At 45.7% G+C, this 25,101-nt stretch overlaps 1 protein-coding gene across 8 annotated transcripts in view; it reads left to right on the forward strand.

Moving 5' to 3' along the window:
• The window catches only part of SYNE2 (spectrin repeat containing nuclear envelope protein 2), a 1,840,150-nt gene that overhangs the window by 1,480,440 nt on the left and 334,609 nt on the right, over positions 1-25,101 (forward strand). For all 8 annotated transcript variants that reach the window (XM_069638223.1, XM_069638224.1, XM_069638227.1 and 5 more), the window contains 4 exons: positions 14,288-14,443; positions 16,547-16,693; positions 17,606-17,776; positions 24,102-24,235. In XM_069638223.1, the coding sequence (XP_069494324.1) occupies positions 14,288-14,443; positions 16,547-16,693; positions 17,606-17,776; positions 24,102-24,235 (608 nt within the window). The remainder of the gene's footprint in view (positions 1-14,287; positions 14,444-16,546; positions 16,694-17,605; positions 17,777-24,101; positions 24,236-25,101) is intronic.

The following is a 25,101-nucleotide window of genomic DNA, read 5'->3' on the forward strand; positions in this document are numbered from 1 at the left end:
GAAGTCCCTGGACACTCAACTATCTTTAAAGTGAAGTGCTTACTTGTTTGAACAGTCTTCCTCTGGAACTCTACTTTGCCTGCAACTGAAACCTATCTCACACTGCCTACAGCTGGCACCTAGACTACTAGGGTCACTCTACTGCCTCTGAGTGAGCTCATGCTATGGAATAAGGGAAGGACTGGATACGAATAACAAGTGTACACATGTTACTTACTTGTAAAAGATGTTGGTTGGTAACTGTAACACTGAGAGTGCACAGTTACAAAAGTTCTTCCCTTGAATGTGTGTTGCACTATTCTGATAAGATTATATAAGGTTATGATATGATAAATGGCATTTATAACGCGCCTATACACAAGTGTTTCAAAGCGCGACGAGGCAAGGGAGGGGAAACAGAGGGAAGACAGACAACGATCATACTAGGCCAAGTGTCATTCAGATCGCGCAAGTGCAAAGGAAGAGGGAGGGGGGAAAGTGCAGTGCATGGGATAATAGAACAACAAGATAAATAACGGCCAGCAGGTGACAAGTGCAGGGTGAGTGCAGAACATAAGTGCTAGCGGGGGGACTGTCGGGATACAGAAAACAGTCCACGGGTGCAGGGGGGCAGTGCAGGCGTGCATCTGGCAAGGCTAGGGCCCGAGATAAGAAGGATGGCCAGGTAACCAGTGCAGTTTCAGTAACAGCCAGGACTTTAGCAGGGGAGAGGGGGAGAGAAAGCAGAAGCAAAGAGGAGGGTTTTCAGGTGCTTACGGAACCGCAGGTGGTTCTCCTCGAGTTACAGGGAGGCAGGGAGGCTGTTCCAGAGTGAGGCCCCAGCCGAAGAGGGAGATCTGCCACCAACTCATTGCTTGGAGAAGCGACTGACCCTGAGGGAGTTGGAGGTGGATGAGCGAAGAGCTCGGAAGGGAAGGTATCTAGGAAGAACGAGTTGAAGGTATTGAGGCCCCAGACCCCAGAAGGCCTTGTGGACGATGCAGAGGGTTTTGAACTTAATCCTCGCAGCTACTGGGAGACAGTGCAGAGATTTCAGTCCTGGAGAGATACGATCCCTGGGCTTGAGGACAAGGACAAGTCTCGCAGTCCTGTTCTGGATGAGTTGAAGAGGGCGTAGAGTGGAAGCAGGCAGATTTAGAAAGAGGCTGTTGCAATAGTCCAGCTTAGAGAGAACCAGAGCTCTAGAGACAGTGACCTTCTGGGGGAAGGAGAGGAAAGGAAGAATACTTCTGAGGAGGTGCAGCTGGTAGTGTGACTTCTTAGAGACGTCAGAGATGTGAGGCGAGAAAGAGAGTGTGGAGTCGAAGATGACCCCAATGTTTTTAGCCTTGCAGGTGGGAGCAGGGAGTGGGCCAAGAGAGGCCGGCCAGAGAGCTACAGGGAAGGAGGGAGTGGGTGTGCCGATGAGGCGAATCTGTCTTACTGGCATTAAGGCAGGGGTCATTGGCAGCGCACCACTCCTGGATAGAAGACAGACAGTCAGAGATAAGGGATGGAGAAGAGGTGGGCGAAGGTAGCCTGAAAATGAGCTGAGTGTCATCCGCATAGCACTGAAAGTTGGGGCAGAGAGCAGCAATGCGGTGGGCAAGGAGTGCCAGGTATTGGTTGAACAGCCAGGGAGAGAGGTTAGACCCCTGGGGGACACCACAGGTAGAGAAGAAGATAGCGGAGAGGAAGGATCCAAGTTGGACCTGGGAGGGTCGGTCAGAGAGGAAGGAAGTCAGCCACTCCAGGGCCTGACCGGTGATCCCTAGGTTAGCACAGAGACAATTAAGCAGGATGCCATGGTTGACGGTGTCAAAGGCAGAAGAGAGATCAAGCAAGATGAGGACACGGGGTGTTAGAGTCAAGGTTGGAGAGCAGGTCTTCACGGAGGTTCAGGAGAGCAGTTTCCGTGCTTCTGGCAGCTCTGAAGCCAGACTGATGGTCATGAAGACAACCAACAGATTCAGTGTGGAGATTTAGCTGGGAGATGGCCAGTTTCTCCAGGAGCTTGCCCAGGAAGGGAGTGATGGAGATTGGGAGATAGTTAGCCGGGCAAGAGGGTCGGCAGAGTGTTTCCTAAGAAGAGGGTGCACAAGGGAGTGCTTCAGGGGGGAAGGGAAGACTCCAGTGGCGGAGGAGTGGTTGCAGAATTCAGCCGGGGCAAGGGTGTCTATGTGGTCCTTGATGGTTTTGGAGGAACAGGGGTGAACCTGTTTTGACGAGACTTTCATAGATCGGACTTGTCTAGAAACCTCATCTGCAGAGACCAGGGGAAAGGCAGAGAAAGGAGGGAGGAGAGGTGGCTGCAGAAGGGCAAGAGGAGTATAGGGAGTATAGGGAGGGAGGGGAGATAAGGCAAGTGAGGACAGGATGTCCTGAGTTTTAGAGATGAAGTGAGACGCCAGTGCCGTGCAGAGGGCCTGGGAAGGGACAGGAGAGGTAGAGACTGCGCAGGATTGGCCAGTTCCATGCAGATTTTAAAGAGTTCAGCTGAGTTGTTAGATGCCGCAGAGATGCAGGCTTGGATATGAGCTCTCTTCTTGGTGAGGACAGAGAGCCGGTATTGCCTTTGGAGCAGGCGACAGGCGAGTTTGTCAGAGGATGAACAAGAATCACGCCATGTCCTCTCAGCCACCCTGCACTTGCGTTTAAGGGCGGCGAGGTCTGAGTCATACCAGGAGTTGCACTTGGCCTTGGTTTTCAGACGGATCCTCATGACACGGGCAAGGATATCAAGAGTATCAGAGATAGCAGAGTGGAGCGTGGAGAGGACTGTGTCAGGGTGAGAGTCAGCCAAAGAGGATGAGGGGGGTGCGGAAGTGGCAGCGAAAGCCTCAACTGATACGCGCTTCATGGGTCGGATGACCAAGAAGATGGGTGGCAGTAATGGAAGTGGATTGGCTTGAGAGGTAGAGAGGGTGAGATGGGAGGAAAGGAGAAAGTGATCACTCCAGGAGAGGGGAGTGGTGAGGGGGACAGAAAGGGGAAGGTCTGAGGAGATCAGAACATCCAGAGTGTGCCCTGCAGAGTGAGTCGGGCCAGAGGGGAGAATAGTGAGTGAGAGAGTCGCAGAGGTCACGAAAGAGTCCAGAGGAAGGACGGGAAACATCCAGGTGGATGTTGAAGTCTCCACGAAGGAGGAGTTGAGTGGTTGAGGCCAGGAGTGAGGAGGAGAGGTCCACCTACTCAGAGAGGAAGGAGGAGATTTGACCAGGTGGCTGATAGATAGTAGCCACAGTAAGGGAATGGCTAGGGGAGAGAGAGAGCCTTCATACGAGGCATTCAAAAGAGGAGTAGGCCTGCGTAAGAATGACAGAGGCAGGAATCCACTCGGGAAAGATCAGGGCTACACCCCCTCCGGAGCGGATGGACCTGGGCGCGGAGAGGATCTTGTAGCCGTCAGGGAGGAGTGTGTCAAAGCTGGTGACGGAGCTGGCCGTGAACCATGTCTCAGTGAGACCGAGGACATCCAGGTCAAGTTCTTCCAGAAGGCGGCGGATGTCGGAGGAGTGTTTGACGGCAGAGCGAGAGTTAAGAGTGGCAACGTGGAGTAGGTTTCCACCCATGAAAGACTTCCAGGGAGGGGTACAGATCAGAGGTACGCCCTGCGGAGGTGTGGAAGGAGCCCGAGGGGAGGCAGAGAGGGATTGAGAGGGCAAGGTAGCCGAGGGGGGAGCAGCAGGGGGAGGGGGGGAGAGGCGACAGCAGGAGAGGAGAGGAAATTGATGAGGCTAGGAAATCGTCTATCAAAGAGGTGAAGGTTAGCCTGAGGGCCTTGGACCAGAATGGTCCCATTTGAATGAACACTAATGATGACCTTAGAGGAGTGGGAGGAGGCCAGGAGGGCATCCAACCGGGTGCCACCATTAATGGGAGAAGAATAGAAAGTAGAGAGCACAGAGACCATATGAAGGGTCCATAGGTCTGGCGAGGGAACGACAAAGAGGATGTCGGTGAGAGTTTCCTTGGAGGAGGCGCTAGTGTAGGTGTCAGCGATAGGGAGGCCTGGGTTGGAGACAGGATATCCTTTTTAAACTTCTTCCTACCAGATTTCGTGAGGAGGGCAGGATAGTCAATAGAGAAGCAGTTAGAAAAGATCAGAGAGACAGAGAGCACCATAGAGTAGGAGGGAAGAGGAGAGAGGTGGAAGGGAGAGGTGGACACTAGGCAAAGGACAACGGGTAGGGTGCAGGCAGACGAGACAGCGAGAGGAAGGAGGGTGGCAATCGGCCAAGACGAACAACACTCAGGGTTAAGGAACTATCAAAAAGCCGTTTTTTTTTACAGTGGGAGAAAGCCACCTAAGTTTGAGAATCCTGAAAAGAGGGAGAAAGGCCTAGGTTTCACAAAGCATTTTAAATAGTGGTACAGTGCAAGTGGTAAGCAACAGTGGAGAAAAAGCCACATAAGGTTAAGTTACTCACCTGTGAATTGGTGTTACCTCTTGCCTAAAAATAATGCTGTTGGTTTCACTTTATTATTCCAGTTAGGATAAATGTATGAGTGTCCCCAATTGGATCTTGGGTCCCCTGACTTGATGTTAGCCTGTCCAGAATGTCGGCCTAAGATTATACTTACCTTTAAGTTGCTGATGGCCCCTTTAAAAAGTATATAGATTTTACTTACCTTGTGTTTGCTGTGTGCCATCCTAAACCAAGTTAGAGTTATTGCTTATCTCAATCGGTGTTCAAATGGTCTTAAAAAGCAACTGTAATAGAATGTTATAACATGAGGTCTTACTTGCCTAGAATAGCTGTGTGCCATTTCTGAAAAGTGTTCCTTTAGGTGTAGCTGACCATGGTCTGTTTGGTGCATCCAAAATTAGTATGAAGAGTTCTTGTTTGTTTGTTTTATTCATATTTATATAGCGCACAACAGCCCGAGAGCATCATGGCACTTGTTACAAGACAATGCTTAGTTACATAAAATATGAAGTCGACATTTGTTACATAGTGAGCAGTTTGAGTACAATGGCATTACAGTTGCAGTGCGAGTAGGGCAGGGATACAATATATATATATACAAAGATTACATTATAATTATATTACATTTGTGATTATATTACAATATACATGTTGGGAACAGAGGAAGTGGTAGCAGTGTTAGTTAAGGAGAGTGGTCTTGAGGTTATTGCGGAAGATTGAGATGGAAGTTTCAGCTCTGAGGGTGGCAGGGAGTGAGTTCCATAGTGTCGGCACAATGTAAGAAAAACCTAGCCCTCCAGCTGTAGCTCTCTTAATGCGTGGTGTGTGTAACTGGTTGTTTTACTGAGTTCTGGTAGGGCGCGTGGAGGCGGTTCTCGATATAGCTTCAGATAGATATGTGGGAGCTGTGTTGTTGATGCATCTGTGTGTGATAGTGAGGATTTTGAGCATAATGCGGTCTTTGACCTGTAACCACCGTGCTGCTTACCTGGCATGGGATATATGGTCTCTTCTAGGGATGCTCATAGCGGCTCTTAGGGCATTGTTTTGTGTGGTTTGTAGTCTGTGAATGTTTTTGGAGGAGGTGCCAGCTGGGAGAGCGTTGCAATAATCGAGTTTGGCGCCTATTGTTGCTCTGCCTATTGCCAGACAGTTGGGAGCGGACAGGTAGGGTTTAATGGCATTGATAAGTTTGGTGCTGTGGGCTGACGCCGAGGCTATGGCGCTGACTTGTTTGTTCATCGATAGGTTTGCGTCAATGTGGACACCTAGAGACTTGACGGGGGACGATACGGTGATGGTGGAGTTGTCTATGTTGAAGTTGGCGTATTGGGGGCTTAGCTTTGTTATTGTGTTTTCCTGACTGAGGATAAGGATTTCAGTCTTTTCCCCGCTAAGACAGAGGACATTGACCGCCATCCAGGCTTGGATTGTAGCATAGACGTCGTTTAGAGCCGTGGCGCCTTGATGATAGAGGCCAGATAGTGGTAAGAGTACTTGCGTGTCATCTGCATAATTGGTATATGCAACCCCCAGTGAGTCAAGTAGGTCGAAGAGGGGTTTTGTGAAGAGGTTAAAGAGGGTGGGAGCTGTACATGATCCTTGGGGAACACCGCAATTTATGGAGGTAGGGTCGGCGTTAGCTATGTTGGAGAAGACCTTCATGGCTCTGCCTTCGAGGAAGGATGTGATCCAAGATGCTGCTTGTTTAGAGAAATTGGCTGCCTGAGTGAGATGGGGAGTTAGTGTTTTGTGATCTAACAGATCAAAAATTGCTGATAGATCGAGAAGGAGGAGCAGGGCAGGTTTATCTTTTCCATGATCTGTGAGATTTGATTTTTTAGGTCTAGCAAGGCGGATTCTGTTCCATGCCCAACAAGGAAACCGGATTTCCTTTTACCCAATATGGAATTGGCTTCTATGTATGATTGGATATTGTTATGATCTGCCTTATCTAAGATTTTCAGAAGGAACGGAACTGTCGTTATAGGCCTGTAGTTGTTAGGCTGCGTTGGGTCGAGTGTGGCTTTTTTTAGAAGGGACCCACCCAAGCTTCTTTGAGGCTGTTTGGTACAGATCCTATTTTGAATGAAGCGTTAATGAAAGCCGTAATCAGGGGTACTAGTTAGTTAGCACATTCCTTGATAATTTTGGGGGGGGGGCAAATATCGGCTTTGCAGAGAGATGGTTTGAGGTTTTTGATGAGTTCAAGGACCTCGGATTCGGTAATGTCTCTGAAAACGAATTGGGCATGTTTGTGGTTACTACTCTTGGCTTGTGTTGAAGGGTTAGTCTTTTGGTTCGGGAGGGCTTTGCAGTGGTTGTGAATTTTATTTTGGAGGAGCTTTATTTTGTTGAGCATGGCGGACTGGATGCTAGCGCACCAGGCCCTGTATTTAATTGTCTCATCTGAGGTAGCCGGGGGTGTGACTAGTTCATTAAAGATTGTGAATATCTCTTTAGCTTGCGAGTTGGCCTTCGAAATCCTCTAATTAAAAGAGTTTGATTTTGCTTGTATGATAGCTTTTTTATATTGGAGAGCTATTTGTTTGAAGATCTTGCTTAGCTTAGACTGTGTTCCAGTGAGCTGAAAAGCAGCTGTAATTGTATATTACACCAAAAAGGTCTTACTCACCTAGTATAACTCATCACAAAAGTAGTAGAGGTGTATACTGTTCCTTGAATCTGTGTTCCCCCATTCTGAAAAGTATACTTGCAAGTTGGTAGACTATGTGATTTCCTTGTTGAGTGTCACTGCATAACGGACAGAGTCTACTATCTATGTATCACTGAAAGTAATCAGAAAGTAATCTATGGTTTTACCTCCCTAGAAATAGTGTTTGGTGTTCTAAATAAGGTCTGTGCTTTGATCTGTGTATTTAAAGCATAGTGTTGTGTTTTTATGTGTTTATATGCTTTATGATTGTACTTGTATCGCTGCAGCTGGAACAAGTTCTGTAGCTGGTGCAGAGAGAAGAATGTTAACCCTTTCCAATGCAACACATCTATGGTGTTATCATTCCTGCTGCATTTGGATAATCTGGGGCTCCAGGGTGGCACTGAAGAGGGTTACTTGGCAGGTCTTTCTATTTTTAAGTGCACATATGAGCAAATATCATATTTTAAGATGTCACTGGTAATTCAATTCTTAAAAGGGCTCGCTAATGTGTTCCCTTGAGTCCCCTTTGTGGTCCCTGTTTGGGATTTGAATCTAGTATTAAAGTTCCTCATGTGTGCTCCGTTTGAGCCACTTCACTCATGCTTGTTAAGACTACTTACATTGAAAGCCATTGTTTTAACAATAATAACTTCTGCACGCAGAGTGAGCGAGCTACAGGCCTTGTCATGTAAGCCACTGTTTATGACTTTTTACAAGGGCAAAGTTGTACTAACGGTCCGACTTACCTTTCTACTTAAAGTAGTTTTGGATTTTGTAAAGAGATTGTATTGCCAACTTGTTACCCTTCACCTCACCCTAGAAAGGAGAAAGTAAGTTTCACAAACTAGACCCTTTAAGAGTTTAAGCTTCTATATTTCTCGTTTCGCTAAATTAAGGCCGGGTGATCAACTTTTTATCAGATACATCGGACATACTTTGGGTCTTACGGTTACAAAGCAGAATTTATCCCGGTGGATAATTTTATGCATTACAGAATGTTATAGGCTAGCTGGTAAAGGGGCTACGGTCCTCTTGCGCGCTCAGTCCACAAGCGGCGTGGATACTTCATCTGCCTTACATAGAGGGATGCCGATTCAGGACATCTTGCGGCAGCCACTTGGTCGTCTGCTCATGCCTTTACAAAATACTATTGCCTAGACTCTGCGTCAGGGCAGGAGGCGGGATTTGGAAAAGCTATGCTCCACAGAATTCATGACAATCCTTGTGGTGTTTTCTCTGAAAACCTTACTCCCGCTTCCTGTATCACACTGCTTCGGGAGGCTATTCTAAGTTGAGAAATACGTGGGAGGACACACTCCATTTGAAGAACAAGTTACTTACCCCTAGTAACATTCTTTCGACTGTACGCGCACATCCACCCGAAGGCATCTTGGTGCTAGAATTACCACCGTAGTCTAAACTATGCAGCTAAAAGAGCAGGGTCTTCAGCAGACGCCGGATCTGTAGGTGACTCTCAGTCAGTCGTCTAAGGCCGCTGGGAGACCATTCCACAATTTACCGGTGGCGACCAAGAATGCTCGCCCACCTACCATACACAAACGAACTTTAACAACAAGACCATTATTCCCGGAGCCGAGTGCTCGTCCCGGAATATATGGCAAAAACTTGTGGAGATTCTCTGCCCCTGGCGATAATACGCCCGGTGGACCAGGCACAGGGATTTAAACTTGATCCTCTTTGCCACAGGGAGCCAGTGAAGGGATTGCAGCATGTGGCCGATATGGGAGCCATAGGGTGTAGAAGTGGTGTCCCGTGCAGCAAGGTTCTGTAGCAGCTGCAACCAATCAATCCATCCCAAAGGCTGAGCCAGAAACAAAGCATTGTAGTAGCCCAGCCAGCTAGTAGCCAGCGAGGTGACTACCGAGGGACGAAGATGGATAAGCAGAAATGGCAACACCTTCTGAAGAACTTTAAGCAAGAAATGCCCTATTTTGCAAACTGCATTTGCCTGGGGGGGGGGAGCATTGAGAATATAAAAGAAAGATAGGCTTCCAGGTTCTTGACCACTGTCACAGAAATAGGTGAATCACCCAGTGCAAATGGCCAGAAAGAATAGTTCCAGAATGCTGAGACAGAAGAAGAACCCACCACCAGCACCTAAGACTTGTCCCCGTTGCGTTTTAGCCAGTTGTTTCTCATCCAGGCAGTCACTCAGATGGGACGACACCTCAGCCTGGTCATAATCTAAACGGATCAGAATCTGGGTGTTGTCAGCGTAAGAGTAGCACCTGAAGCCGCGGGAGCGGATGAGGGCAACCAAAGGCTGCACATAGATGTTAGATAGCATCAGGGACAAGGTGGAGCCCTGGGGAACACCACTAGAAAGCACATGGAAAGCAGAAGAGAAAGGAGGGCGAGATAGGGATTGACTACTGTCAGGTAGGAAAGATGTAAACCAGGCCAGGACGGACCAGAGAGGCCAGCCGCAGCCAGGCGAGAGAGCAGGATGGAGTGGTCAACAGTATCAAAAGTCGCTGACAGATCTAATAATATCAGGGCACCCTCTCCACCCTTGTCAACCAGCTTGGCCAGATCATCAACTGCGGACTCCAGGACACTCTCAGTTCCATGACTCGGCCAAAACCCAGGCTGAAAGGAGTCCACAGAAGCAGATGTTTCCAGAAAAGATGAGAGATGAGGAGAAACCAGAGCTTCCAAAACCTTCATGAAGAACGGGAAAAGAGAGATTGGTAAAAAATTGGCCAAAACAGAAGGATAAGTGCAGACTTTTTTAAGAGAGGAGTGACGATGGCTTGCTTGAGAACCCCAGGGATGCAGCCTGATTGACAGGAACAATTCATTGCTTCAGTCATCAGAGGACGCCTACCAGGCATGAGATATTTAAGAACAACAAGAGGAACAGGGTCTGAAGGAGCCAGGGATTTAAGCTAACACACCGCTCTCACCACAGCTGAGTAGAAAACTCTGGGAAATGAGACCAAGAACAAGAAGGCCTTGATGTGGCTCCCATTTAAACTGGAGCAATAGCAGGGTGACCTCTAAGCAGGATATGTTCACGAATGTCCACAATTTCTGATGAAAAGAAATCAGCAAGCAAATCACAAAGAAGTTGGGACGGAGTCATGAGGGTGTAAAACGTGCTGTAGAAGAAAGACTCCACTACAGTAAATACCTGCCTGGACTGATGGAAGGCTGTCTCCACCTTCTGGGTAAAACATGTTTGCTAAGCACAGTGAATAGCACTGTGATACCTTCTCGCTAGTCCCCTGAAAACTAGTTTATTCATTGGACCTATAGGATAAGCACCATTTACGCACATCCTGCCTCAGTTCCAAACAAGTTCACTTGAGCTCCTCAAAAAACCAAGGCTGGGATGGGCAGTTGCGTGGACAAAAAGGTTTTAAGGGAGCGACATGATCTGCTGCCTCATGTAGCGTCTGCGATAAACAGAAGAATTCCCAAACAGGGGTTGTCATGCTTTCTCCTTAATTAGTGTCAGTATATGGTTATGGCCAACCCCTCATCAGTTAAGTTTGAAAATACCCCTTTGTCGGTGTGGGGATGAGGGTGGCGGGGGTGCAGCATCAGGGTTGCTGCGGGAAGCTGTGGAAGTGGCAGGGAGGTGCCATGCAGACCCGGCACCACCTGTGCTGCTGCGACCTGGAAGGCAGCGGGGGTCGTGGGAGGGGCTGTAGCGGCGCTGGCGCGGGCAGGTGCCGAGAACTCCCGTTCGGCCACCGTCAACAGGGCCGCCTGCACTGCCGCAGCGCTGGCCACTCTCTGGGTGGTCCGGGTCGCAGATGCTGCGGCAGGGCAGAATGGGCCAGAGTTCCATTCCCCCCCGACGTTGGTCAGCGGCCGACCTCGGAAACCCACGCACCAAGCACGGACCGGCTGCCCAACGTTGGAGGGGATATGGGTACCCCACCATCCAACCCCAGAGGAGACAGACCCCACTCCTCCTTACCTGATACTCCAACGGGCCCCAGTCATTCCGCACGGCGGGTAGCACGTAGGGAAGGCAAGGCGCCATACATGGTGGGTGGAGCCTACAGGAGGCTCCCACGCCGTGTTGCACATGGGTACAACTGCAGCCATCAGGGGACTGGGAGTTGGGTGGGAGGTCTTGCTCCAACTAGCAGGGTAAAGGGAACAGGAAGGGGGAAGGCAGCTCTATTTCTAGAGGAAGGGCACCCATAGTCTTAACCAATCAGAGGGAGGGGAGAAGGGTCTGGTCTCTGATTGGCCCTCTTTCAAGCCTATGAGTGGATATAAAAGGGACTGGCCTAATGACATTGTTGTTGCTCATTGCAGGGAGAAAGAGAGGAGTGTGGAAGCGACTGGTGGGCCTATCCGTACCCGAGTGAATAGGAGAAGCCTCACAAGGAGTTCATACCCCAGACTTTGAATGCACAGTGACGTAACTGTGCGGAAGCCGGGGTCCTTACTTTAATTTATTTAAGATCCTGAACATTACAGTACCTGAATAAAGTTTTCACTTGCATCAATCCCGGCTCCTGTCCTGATTCTCACAGTCGGGGATAAACTAGATATACTGTATGATATATATGATATGATATGATAGGTTATTTATGACACCCTTAATACCCAGAGGTTTCTAAGCGCAGAGCCAGGGATCGTACCTGTGTTGCTCCGTGTCGTCTTGCTTCCAAGGTGAACATGTTTCCCCTGAGCTATCCTCCCGTGACCGGACTGTGTACTACGAAAGGAATGACATAATGGTCTGAACACAAGACTTGCATAGTTTGTAAAACAGAGATCATTGAGTCAGTTCAAAAAAATAGGTCTAAAATTCCACCCAGCAAATGAGTGGACTCATGTACTCATTGAGTTAGCTGGAGGTAATTCCCTCACCCCACTGGCCAACTTGTAGTTGGCCAGTGCGGTAACATGTCAGAATGCGTTAATACCGACACGTTATTACCGCACCAGCAAACCTATAGTGAGGCAACGTATTTGGTGTCAAACATTCATAATCATTTAATCCACTTTATTACATTTAAACACACAAAAGTTCAGGTTTTAGTACATTTCCTTGGACTTCTTGAATGGTAAATGCATTCGCTTTCAAAGTCTCAGAGTCCTTTTCTCTCAGTGAGGGGAGACTTTTATGCAAGCAGTGCAGTGCTGTGATCATCTTATCTAGCAGTTGTAAATCGTCATCACAGACGTTAGCTTACAGACGGAGCATTCAGAATCAGTACACTGTTTAGAGAGATGTTTGCATTGTCATCATTCAAGCAGCCCGTTCTTTGTGCTTTCCCCCACATGTGCAAAGTCCTTTCTAAAATGGAGCCATAGTATAAGCAAAACATTTATTTTTCTGTTCATGGTTAAAATATCCCGAAGTGCAGGGTTTAAAAAGCCAGATGAAGTGTCACAGACGGCAGGTAAAAAACACTCTGAGCCTCAAGGACAGTTAAAGGGTTTCTTTTGAGGTCTTTGTGGGGCACATGTCGGTGCCTCTGTCTCTCTTTCTTGGCTTCCCACGAACCTCCTCCAAAAGCCAGGCATCCATAACCCTGGTAAGTGTTATTGACTGTTGATCCCCCCTCCTACTATCTATGTTCTGGCCTAAACTAATGTTTTCTACCCTAGGGCTCACTGACTCCCTTAGGGACTTCCTAACTTTCCAGGCTATTCCTAAGAATTACCTGGTTTTACTTGCACCCACCTTTTCCTTACCCTCCTACTCTACCTGCTTTGCCTCCCCTGACTCCTCCCCACCAACCTTCTGTCCCTCTGATGTTTCACTCCCCCTTTTCTCCGGCCCCCAACCTTTGTTTGTAACCCTTCTCCCACTCACCCACATAACTACAACATAACTTCTCCCACACTACTCCTCCTCCCACCCTACCCCTCCTCCTTCCACATTACTACTCCTACTCTGCCCACACTACTACTCCTGCTCTGCCCACACTAGTACTACTCCTCCACCCATACTATTACTCCTCTTTATTTTTACTCTTCCTCTGCCCACACTACTACTACTCAACACTGCTAATCCTCCCACACCACTACTCAACCATCCTCCTTTTACACTGTATCAACCTTCTCAAACACGCTTTACACTACGCTTTTAACACACTTGTCTCACCCACAGCCCTACTCACACTGCAGAATCACTGTCAGTCCTAATCCAGTGTCTCACCTGATTCAGAACTCTTCTCCACAAGCCACCTCTCCCTCTTTCCTCCTGTTAATCTCTGTGTCACTGCCCACCTCCTCCTCTGACCTCAAATGAGGCACCCATGCGTGCTGTTCCCTGTCCTTTGGTTAAATATCGCTCTCCTGGTCTTGGTTGGTCAGTTGTCCCTAACAAATCTTTTTTGACTCTTTCCTTTCTGAGACCGTGTAGGTGCAGGGAAAAGATGGGGCTTAGCCCCACCCACTTCCTTTGCGTGTGCTTGCCACTTGGAAGACACGGTGGCGTTTGACAAGTCGGTTGACAGTTTGTGGTTTAGAGCAAGTTGTCGGCGACCCCCTTGCTAAGTACTGGGAAACTTCCTTCCCCTTTTGAACCCATGGTGGTCTAGGGAATTGTTTTGTCCCATCGCCAGGGTCGGACTGGGACAAGAAATAGGCACGGTCACCCAAAAAAAAGTGGCCCAGCCCTCGCCTCATTACACTTGACCTCTGATGACCTCACCGGAAGTGATGTCATTTGACCCCACCCCAAAGTGACATCCCGGGAAGCGATGAAACAACACAACCTTTCACCCCTTGACAAAACAGGAAGTGGCATCAAATAGCATTGTTCCCAAGTACACTAAATTACTGTGAATCCAAGCAGACGTCCAAGGCCAAATGATATGTTATTGTATAGCACTTACGCTTAAGCTCTTTTTTTATAGAATAAATATGCATACAATATCACTCAACCTGTGTTGGTACTCATGTATCGACCTAAGAAGGATGAAAGGCTTTTTGAAAAAAAATATATATTTGAAAAAATATATATATTTCTTCCAATTTATTTCTTACAAACCGGCCCAGGCATTGGCAGAAACTGGACTCACCCCTCAGGGACGATGCCTCTGAAGATGGATAAAGTGGGAACTGATTAAACTGTACCCTCATCTTACTATGAATCTATCGACATATGTTAAATGGATTCTGTTTTTGTCAATATCTGCATTATTACATATCCGTGATCTCAAAATGTTTTAGCGTTTTCTATTTGTACAAATACTCCTATCCATGCATCATATTTTAGATCCAAGATTTAAAACATATCCTGGAAACCAGAGCGGACCTTGAAAACAAAGTGCAAACGTTGAGCAGCTGGCTTGTGGCTCAGGAGGAAAGACTCAAAACACTACAGAAGCCCTCAAGTCTTACTTCAGCGCAGAATACCCTGAACGACTGCAAGGTAATCTTTGCCCTGTTTCTGCATTTCTGGATTTCGGTGCACGTTTCAGATATTGAGGAAGAGATGAAAGAGCGCGAAGCCTCGTGAGTGTGTACAGGTGTGATGAGTTACTATCTGGCAATGGTGTGAGAGCGCTGGCTTTTTTTATTTTTACTAAATAATAAAATTATGCGGGTAATTCCATTTCTGAAAGGCCAATCTGCTCTTCAGATTCCCCTTACCTAGGCTCCCTGCAGAAAGCTTAGTAGTATCTGTGACCTGCTGCATCAGTATCCTGAATTAAAGCGCCTGTTCTACCAGTGGAACGGAGCAGGTTCAGAGGTCACAGCTGCTCATTTCACAGCTGCATTGACAGCCAAGTTTCTGCAGCGCGGGGGCTGCATTTAAGAAATGCGCCTTTGTACCAAAACTATAATGACCCTAAGTAGCCATGAAGGTTGCAGAATAAACTCTAAGCTCTCCTTGGGTTAAGGCATGGCGCATGGTCCTACCTATGATCATTGCAGCCACATCCAATTTGATATTGCGCATGTGTCAGCCCTGTGGGCCCAGTTCTGCTACAGAATGTTTGTCGATTCCTCCCAGACAAGGCCCACCCCTGTCCACTGGCATGACTGTTGCCTTGGGGGTGTGGGGAGGGTTTGCTTCTCTTTGTTTCTTTGTAAGGGCAGGTAACGCCCTTTCCTCCAGGACAGCCAATCCACAGTATGCTGGTCTGGGAACAGAAACCAAGAGGCTTCCCGTTCACAGAGAGCCAGACCTCACATAAGGAGGCTGCATTCCTAAAGGCCTGTAATCCTATTGAGAAGGAAAGGGGGTGGAGTTAGTGTGGCTAGAGAGGGATCTGTACAGATTTGGGAGGCTTCTGCCATTTTGATTCTCTCTGCCTCTTTCTCTTTCCTGTTCCCTTCACTTCCTCTCGAGCGAAGCACTTTGGGTGTGACATCATATGGGCATGGTCCACACATTTCAAGAGCAGGGATTGGACCCCTAAATCAAGATAGCTTTACTCCAATCACCCTGGGACTTTTACCTATAAAAAAGGGGTCTCCCACCACTTTTTGAAATCATCTTGGTAATCATCTTTGGATCATCGCTTGAGGAGATTTCACTGGAGGATCCTGCTGAGGATAGCTCAGGGGCAACGTGCTCGCCTTGGAAGCAAGACGAGGTGAAGCAACACAGGTTCGATCCCCGGGTCCGCGCTTAGAAACCTCTGGGTATTAAGCGCCTTATAAATAACCAATCATATCATGAGGGATCAGTCCTTTCTAAAGTCCTCCAGTTGTGAAGTGGAGACAGATGTTCCAAGGCATAGAGCAGCTCTGCCCCCTAACTCTCCCCAGGGACCATTGGGAGTGAACTGTGCTGCTGGACCACAAGCCTACCTCGCTGCCAGCCACCCTGTTGCCTAGGACCTCATTGTGTTGAAGGTTCCCTGAAGGTGTGTGCCAGCCTCCCCCTGTATTTGTAAGCCTGAGAAAAGGACTGGCATTATCCCCTGACACCCTGGAGTGGGACTCGCAGCACCTCGAAGCCAGAACAGCCAAGGCCCCAGTTCTCAATGATGACCAATAGCAATCAGAGAAGTCCTCTGTGTCTGACTCTTACTCTTGGCCCATCACACAGTTTAGAGAGGAAAAGCCTACAAGGGCCATACTCCATCATCTGTGCTATGTGAAAACTAGAACTGGATTGTAGACTGGATCCAATTCTGGAATTAGTCCTGTGTAATAGCAGACATGTCAGGGTCAGCGGTTCAGGGTGCATTTTCTAGTAGTTCTCATTGTCAGATCTGGCGTTTTCAGGCAAGTAGTAATACATTTAAATGTGTTACTCATTTATCAACCTCCAGAAGGATCAAAGGTTGAGTTGGCTTTGCTGGGATTAGAACCTGCGGACTACGGATCACACACAGATAGAAGCAGCGAGGGCTGAACCCGCTGGGCTATTTTATCATGCTGATGCCATTGACATAAGCCTGTAAAAAATCCTGCATGCGTCTTAAAACAATCCAGTATCCATGAGGGCTTGGAGAGCTCCTGCTGTTTCGGCAGATTCCATAATGCTAAACAGCTAATTGTGATCATTATTATCTTATAGGAATTAGAAAATCAACTTGCCTTGAAGTCCAGTGTTATACACGACCTGAAGCAGAGTTATGAGCTACTCGAGGACAAGCGTGCCCTGCAAGATACCGCCTGCAAACTTGAACATTTGAGTGAAATGAAAGACAGCGTTGCTGCTCAGGTACTCTCTTAAATGGACATTTGTATTCAGCGTAACCGGTCAGCAAGATCGCTTTGTTGTCATATATTCAAAATAATGTTCCAAGTGCTGAATTTTATGTGCACAGAAAAGTGTGTGACTACATCCTCTTGTAAATTGCAAACAATAAGTTGTTGACTTTGTTTGGAAGGAGTATTTAAATGGCATGAATATTAAGAGTTGCTTTTGGTGAGATGTTTGCCCCGATCTCTAGAGAGTAGTGAGAGTGGGTTCCTGTTGCTGGCGGTGTCGGCTTTATCAGGCCTTGCCAAAAGCAAATTGTGAATATTCCAGATCCATGTGGGTTCGCTGGAATGAGATTCCTTTTTTAAACATATATGCATATACATTTTATATTTATATTATTGGCATTCTAAGTTATGCATGAAATGGAAGACGAGTTTTGAACAAATTACGCATATTCACTGGATTAATACTTCAAAGATCATGACTTTGGAGGCCAAGAATAAAAGAACAGGAAAACCTACAGGAATTTGTGCCTTAACATCTCAGCCATATGGCACACTGTGTGTCCATAAGTATCCTATAGCTCGCAATTCGAATCTCACTTATGCAGCCCGTCAGTGACACAATTGATCATGCAGTTGCTTAGACTTTTTTGCTAGTTAAAATACCTGCAAAACATAGTGACCATTTTTGTGAACCAGTGATAAAGCTGCAGTGTTCAAAGCTTTTCTGCAGCACAGGCCAATATCCAAAGTGTTTTAATGAATGTGATGTGTAATGCAGCAATTATATAAATGGCACTTGGCGAAATGTACTAGTAACAGCCCAGCCACCATCTTTCAAAACCGCCAAACCACCAGCTGCTGCCAGGAATACCTCTCCTGCCATGTGGCAGAGAAATCTAAGTGTGTGTTCTCTGCATAATAGGTGGCGCGATTGAAGTCTTCAATGCAGGACGTTTTAAAGTACTGGAAGTCCTACAGTGCTGCCTACGAAGAAGTCAACGTGGTGTTGGTGCGGATATTATACAGTCTCAAGAACCGCAGCCTGACTGGGCTCTCCCTGGAAACGTTAAGAGGATACCTGGCAGACCTCCAGGTAGATGAGCTCAGGTTATGTTATGTATTTAATCCATTGGTCGTTGCACTGATCATGGGATCGTAAATGCATTCCAGCTTCTAGCACACTAATTATTACCCTGTAGATCATATTTTGGGTGTGAGAGTTCTAGTTGTGCAAAGGTGCTACTGCTAGATTGAGAGCAATGGAAATGTAGGGCATCTGCTGTATGCAGAGAATTGTTGCACAATACGTTTTCAGGTGCAGCCCTTCACATAGCTCTCAAGGGCTCCACTTGTTTGTGTAACAATAGAATACATGTTTCCATGTCACTTCAATCCATCCCCCACTTTCCAGTCAAGAAAATTGTGTTTTGAGTTCCCCAATCTGGTGTCAGACATTTGTGGAATGAACGGAGTTATGTTTTGAAATATGATCACTAATTTCATGTACCACTGCCTTCCACACATCACTGATCCTGTCATTGCTCTCTCAGTATACATTATTTTTTCTACACTTCCCCCAGTGCCTTCTCACTTTCCTCCCCTTCAGTATTCCTGATCTCTGCTCATCCTCAGTTAATTGTAGGAGATTAACAAACCAAAACCACCAAACTTAACAATATTATAAAAAACATTCTAAAAGCAGAAGTATCCCAGAGGAAATGTTTTCACATGTTATACAAGTACTATTGCCGTTCTCTAAGCAAGTCTAAGCCTGTGTTGATATCCAAGTGTTTGTATAGCTGCCGAGATCCAGTGTCTGCCTTGTAAAGAATCTTCTTCCAGATCTCTCTGCATGAGAACGGGCAAAGGTCTTTCCCCTGAGTTCACAGCAATCTCTCTTTTCTGATTAGTGCAATACCTAGGGTTTATCTGGATACCAAACATTGCACCACTTTGCCACGGCATCCCCACAGCATTCTATGATTTCCTTACATGATCGAACAGGAGAGAACAGTTTAAAACTATTTAACGCTGACCAGTGGGTAAATACTATCTAGGCCAAAGCCAGATGAACTAGAATAAGGGCTTCCACTCTACTGAACTATCCACCATGTATTATGTGAAATATAGCCTTTTCTATCTAATTTAAGTGTAGTGAATTGGCTGACATTGGTCATAAGGATGTGACTAGAAGCACAAAGGCACTAAAATTAAACACATCGACAAGTAATGACCACTTGTGCCACCCACTGGGTTAATAATGATTTGCTAATTGTAATGTGAGACATGTCAAAAATAGGGAAAATAGTCAATTTTCAGTGCACACAATCATTAAATCTTTACTTATCAGCCAAGACGTGTTTCGACCTTGAAATAAAGGTCTTCATCAGGCTTTGATGTAATTACAAAACATACAGATCAATTTGATCAAAAGAAAATAAACCAAAACGTATTTGCATAAAGCTTAAGATTTGGTTACATTAACCATCATTACAGTATTTACATTCTGCAAATATTTGTATATAAATATGATACAAACATACAAACAAGACATCAGCCCATGGATGAGTTTTGGGGGAAAGAAAATAAATACTCAAAAATGTGTGTTACTTACTTGCAAATGATAACATGTCGTTAGTTACATAATACAAAATCCAAATTCTAATGCTCAACCCAACATGGTATAAGCTCAGAAAACAAGAACTTTATCCATTAAGGTCACATGTCCACCACCAGCACACAGTATTAATCCATGTTAATGCTTTCGACCCTGCTTTTGCCTGCTAAAAGGTTATCCCAACGGTATGAGCCAACAAGTGTATTATGTTATTCTATTTATTATCTATCACCAATTCATAACAATAGTTACCATTTAATATAATTGGACAGTTGGATTTAGAATACTTCCGGAATAGGTTCTTGAATTCTTGATATGTTATTTGATAAGCAAAGATTCTCTCATAACTCGTCTAAAAACCAAAAAGATCCCACAAAACCGATAAATCCTCTTATGAGTTGCATTCAGAACTCACGCTTTGCCCTTCACCAGATACCCAGTGATATTTAGTAAAGTGATCTTACCTAATTACTATAGCGCGAATAGATACATTCAAAATGTTCTCTGTTTTAGTATGTACGTTTCTCCATCAAATCCTCTAGGTATAATCCCAGCTCAAATGGTTCCTGAAGGTAATATAAACAACACAAACTCGCTTATTGTTGAATTCATTCATTACATTGTATAACCAGTCACCTAACCCCATAAATGTTTACTCCTTGGACTCATATTAGCCCTTCACCAAGTGCCAATCAAAGTTATGTAAATAAAATCTTACCCAATTCACTTTGCACCAAAACCGACATTTGACACATTCTTTACTTGAATAAGTATGTTGCACAATCGATTTTCTATAGTGTAATCCCAGCTCATGTTATCCTAAAGATAATATACATAACAAAAGTACCACTTACTGTTCAATTCCATCAATAGATTGAAATAGACATTTGTGCTTATAATTTGAAATACAATCTAAAACAGCTAGTAATATGTTTTGCTAACTTACATGAAGACCGTTTAGTTAAACCCGTCTGCCTCTTCAGGTCACAATCGCGGCATTGCGCATGGCACGAAAGGAACCATTTTGATGCTGTGTCTTATTCCAAAAAAAGTTTGGGGGTCCATTAAAATGGAAGGAAAGGTGAAGTAAAGAGGAATCTTTCTAACATTACTTGAAACTTGATATATAGCACAATGGTCTAATATGTATGCTTCATTCCTTTACTATCCATGGGAATGAATAAATCCAATGATCACTATCAGAGAAAAACCCCATATCATGATCAGTGTTGAATCCTTGGATGACAGTTCTGTATTTGCAGATTATTTTAGCTTCAAAGCATGTTTTCTCGGAACCCCCCCTCCACCCCCCGGGTCGCTTTGTACTGCCCTTAATCCTACAAATTGTATTCCTACCTTATCGTCCCTTTGGTGACATTCCTGCCAGTGGACAGATAATGGTAACCTAGGATCCTCTTTGTGCAGAGCATTTAGCTGCTTCCTAATTCCTATCCGGAGTTCACGAATCGTGCTCCCAATATAAGCAAGACCGCACAAACAAATTATACGATAAACAACACATTTGGTTCTGCAGTTCATGGAGACTGTTATTTTTAACTCTTCATCAATATTGATCTTCAAACTATTACATTCTTTGGTGTATGGGTGCATGCCACACGTGCCAAATTTGTGAAATCCACATAGATTGTGGTGTAGCCATGCTTTGGGGGTTTCTGTTGGTCAGATGAATGACAGACTCAACACATTCCTTATTGTTGGAGCTTTCATGTACATAATGGTCGGTGTGTCTCTCGCATAGTCATTTAAATCTGATTCTAGCGCTAAAATGCCCCAGTTTTTGCTTAATATATTGTACAGCTTTTAAATATTCCCCAGTTGGTATGTTCTTAATAACTCTGGGTTTACAGAGTTTACTTTGGTGGATTTTCTGAAAGTTTTAGACGTGCTAATTTTTCCTTTAACATACAAGTGTACATCAAGAAAGTCCATGTCTGTCATGTGAATGGTGCTAGTGAATTGGATGCCAGAATCATTTGCATTCAAATACTTTGTGTTCAATCCGGTCTGATTTTCTTTCCATATTATCATCTATGAATTGGGTCCAGAGTTTAATATGGGGTCTGAATGGATTGTTCGAGTACACATACCCATCCTCGAAGAACCCCATGAAGAGGTTGGTCAGTGAGGGAGCATAACTTGCTCCCATCGCCACACCTCTTGTTTGCCTATACATAGTTACATTCAACAAAAACACATTGTTGCGTAATGTGAAGCTTAACATATCTTTTAGCATCCGCGCTCAACTTGGAAGCGAAACGACTCTGAGAAGCACAGGTTCGAACCCCGGGTCCATTCTTGGAAACCTCTCGGCATTATGTGCATTATAAATAACCAATTATAAATTAAAATGTGTAATGGATATGAAGTGGATCTGCTAGCATAAGTGTAGTCTATGATTTTAAGTGCCAACTGATGCTCTATAGATGTGTACAACTCCGTCACCTCTAAAGTTACAAAGCAAATATCCTCTTCCCATTCAAGGTTTTCCAAAAACTGCAAAAGATTTGTATTTTATTTTATTTATAAAGCGCCTTACGCCAAAGCGCTGAACATCAGAACAACATGATACATAAAACAGCGGAAGCAACATACAGTAATGAATCAGTCCAACAAAAGAGTGAGAAGAGCAATTAAACTTGGGGGAGGAGGGGAAGCATAGCAGTAGAACTGAGAGGGAGAGGGAGGGGGAAGCAAGAGAAGGGGGAGGGATGGTATTGGGGAAAGGATAGGAGTGGGGAGGAGAGAGAGGAAGGAAGGAAGGAGGGGGGAGGGGTTTCATGGCGGAGAATGGAGAAGGAGAGATTTAAGGGTTGTGCGGAATGAGGAGAAGGAACGAATAGAGCGGATAGAGAGGTAAGGAGTTCCAGTGCAGGGGGGCAAGGAGCTGGAAGGAACGGAAGTCAGAGGGGGGACAGGGCGATGGAGGTGTGGTGAGAAGGAAGTGGTCAGCAGAACGAAGGGAGCGGGAGGGAGTGTAGATAGGGAGGAGAGAAGAGCAATGAGGGAGAGCAAGACCATGGAGAGATTTAAAGACTAGGCCGAGGAAGTGAAATTTAAGTTGGGAGTGAAAGGGGAGCCAGCCAAGGGAGGAGAGGGAAGCAGAGATGGAGTCACAGGAGGTAAGGAGACAGAGGGTACGGACAGCAGAATTGTAGATAGATTTGATGGGTGCGAGATGGGAATTAGGTAGTCCAAAGAATAAGGAGGAGCAGAAGAAGAGGCGAGAGAAGATAAGGGAGGAGATTAGAAGTTTAGTAGCATGGAAGGTGAGTGAGGGGCGGACTTTGTAAATGTTAAAGAGATGGAAGCGACAGGATCAAGAGGTGAGAGAGATGTGGTGGGAAAAAGAGAGAGAGGAGTCAAAGTGAATTCCTAAATTGCGAGCGTGGAAAGAGATAGGGAGATTAGAAGGAGGAAAGTGAATGAACTCTGTCACAGCTAAAGTTACAAAGCAAATATCCTCTTCCAATTCAAGGTTTTCCAAAAACTGCAAAAGATGCATTCTATCTCTCAAATAGGCCGGTAATTTGGGAACTTCCTTGTATATGATGGCATCTATATATTTTGAATATTTCTCACTTCTCCATTCCATTCTGCTTACTATTGGTCTTCCTTCTGGTATGGTCTCAAATGTTTTGTGCACTTAAGGCAAAAGATATATTGTCGGATGAAGCTTAACTGTAGCAGGAACATTCTTCAATCCATCAACAGGCACTTAGATGCTCCAGGCAACTAGTGAGCGGAGCAACTCAACCAGCAGCAGGACCAGGCCGGGGATCGGGACTTGCTCTGACAGTTACCAGATCCTGGACAAACCCATTTATAGCAACCTTTAAGTGTCTGAACCCCTGTTTATTTCACTTTACCAGCTAATGGTCATTGTTAAGACCGAATGTAACCACTTTCTCATGGACGTGTTCTAGTGAAAGTTACTGCGATCCAGGTCTACCTCCTCTGCGTCATGTGCAGATCCAGATTTTGGGCATAGTAGCCCAGCCATTGTCACCGGCCATTGCATTTAGAGTAAGAAACCATTGGTAGTTGCACATGTGTGTTTTAATGTGGAAAGATCATTTAAAATATATTTCCAAGTATAGGATAGTTATCCTGGTAAACAATGCACAGACCTGATTTTATTTTTTTATTTTTTTATTTATTTTTTTTATTTGCATTTAATCAATAAAAGATTTTCTTCCCTACTTTGAACAAGTATCTACTGCATTATTTAGTAAAACCTTGAGTACAATGTGTTCTAATATTTCATAAAAATAATACAATTAATACATTCTACCCCTTTATCACATTTTTGTCATGTGCCCTTTACTGTTTACTACAGATGGATGTATTTTATTGTAGCAGAATTTTAGTTTTTGGAATTAATGTATATACACTGCCCCCACGCAAGAACAGGGGGGCACAGAAAGTGTAACGCACTGACACTGGGAGAGCCACAGAGACAGCGTGGGAGAAAGAGAGGGGCAGACGGAGACCAAGACACTTATGGATTATTATTAAAAACAAATGTTGTTCATTAAATTATCTTGGTTTCCTGGAGTTAGTGCTGTCACCTGTCTCACAGATTTACAGACAGCTGCCATGTTTTGGGAGATGCCAATATTTTAGAAGCATTTCCACAGATCATGTGCAGTGGGTACAATGTGCTGAATCCTTCCGTGGAGGGCTGTGTAGGAAGGGGGGGCACACATCAGTCCCGGGACTCTGTATGACAGATCAGTCTCTACATGTTGACTCAACAGCTAATCTTCTCTGATTTACCCAGGGACTTCAGGAGGAAGCAGAAAGAACTGAAGAAAACTGGCCGAAACTTCAGAATGCTGCCAACGACTTAAAACGCAACTGCTGTCCTGTCGTCACCCAGCTTATTGAACACAAGTACCATGAGGCGCATGCCAGGTATGCAACATATACCATATCAATTCTGCATGTCTACGCATGGGATGAGAAGGAATGGGGCATCATTATCGAGGCGCAATATAAGACAAATCTGCAATTTAGGAATTAACTTTGATTATACTAGCTTTTGTGGACCAAGGCATGGCAGACATTGTAGCCATACAGCCCAAATCTCCATTTTGAGAAACTGCTGGATAATGTGACGAATCCCCAGATGTTGTCACTTCTCCCCTAGAGGGAGGCCAGGGAGGTGAGGCCACTACCTGATAGTCCTCCCCCTAAGGGTGGTCCTCAGTGGGCGGACGTCATGGGGAGGGAAGCACCCTATAGGATTAGTGATGACCCAGGGAGAACATTATATCCCCATAGCCCACCTGACCCTAACACCCTTCCTACCCCCTTGCACCAACACTTTCCCTAGTATTCCTATATGTTTTTGTCATACCACCATTATAGGAAGTACTGGGATGAGGGAGAAGTGGGGAAGCATAGGGAGCACCCATGAGAACCTGAGTTAATAGTCGTTTTCCCCGAAACCTGATTGGGCATAACTCATTCAAACTTGGAGAAACCAGGAAGGAGAGCGAGGCCCTCCGTGGAGGAACCGTGAGTGTGGGGAATGCTCGGTGGAGAAGCTAAGCAGCTGCACAAAGGCTTACGGCTAGGCAAAGAGGGTCTTACCTCGTCTGACGTGGAAGGACCATCCACCGAAGCAGAGCGGCGAACGTCCAGGCAAGCCAAGCAGAAGACCGCTCGGTCACAGAAATATGTGCCTCCTGCAAATCTGCAAGTGCAACAGAGACGCCACAGTACTCCGGAAGAACGGAGAAGCCCAGAGAAGCCTAAAACAGAAAGCCGAGAACCCT

The sequence above is a fragment of the Ambystoma mexicanum genome, chromosome 14, assembly GCF_040938575.1.
Source record: "Ambystoma mexicanum isolate Mex_15411 chromosome 14, UKY_AmexF1_1, whole genome shotgun sequence".
NCBI lineage: Eukaryota > Metazoa > Chordata > Amphibia > Caudata > Ambystomatidae > Ambystoma > Ambystoma mexicanum.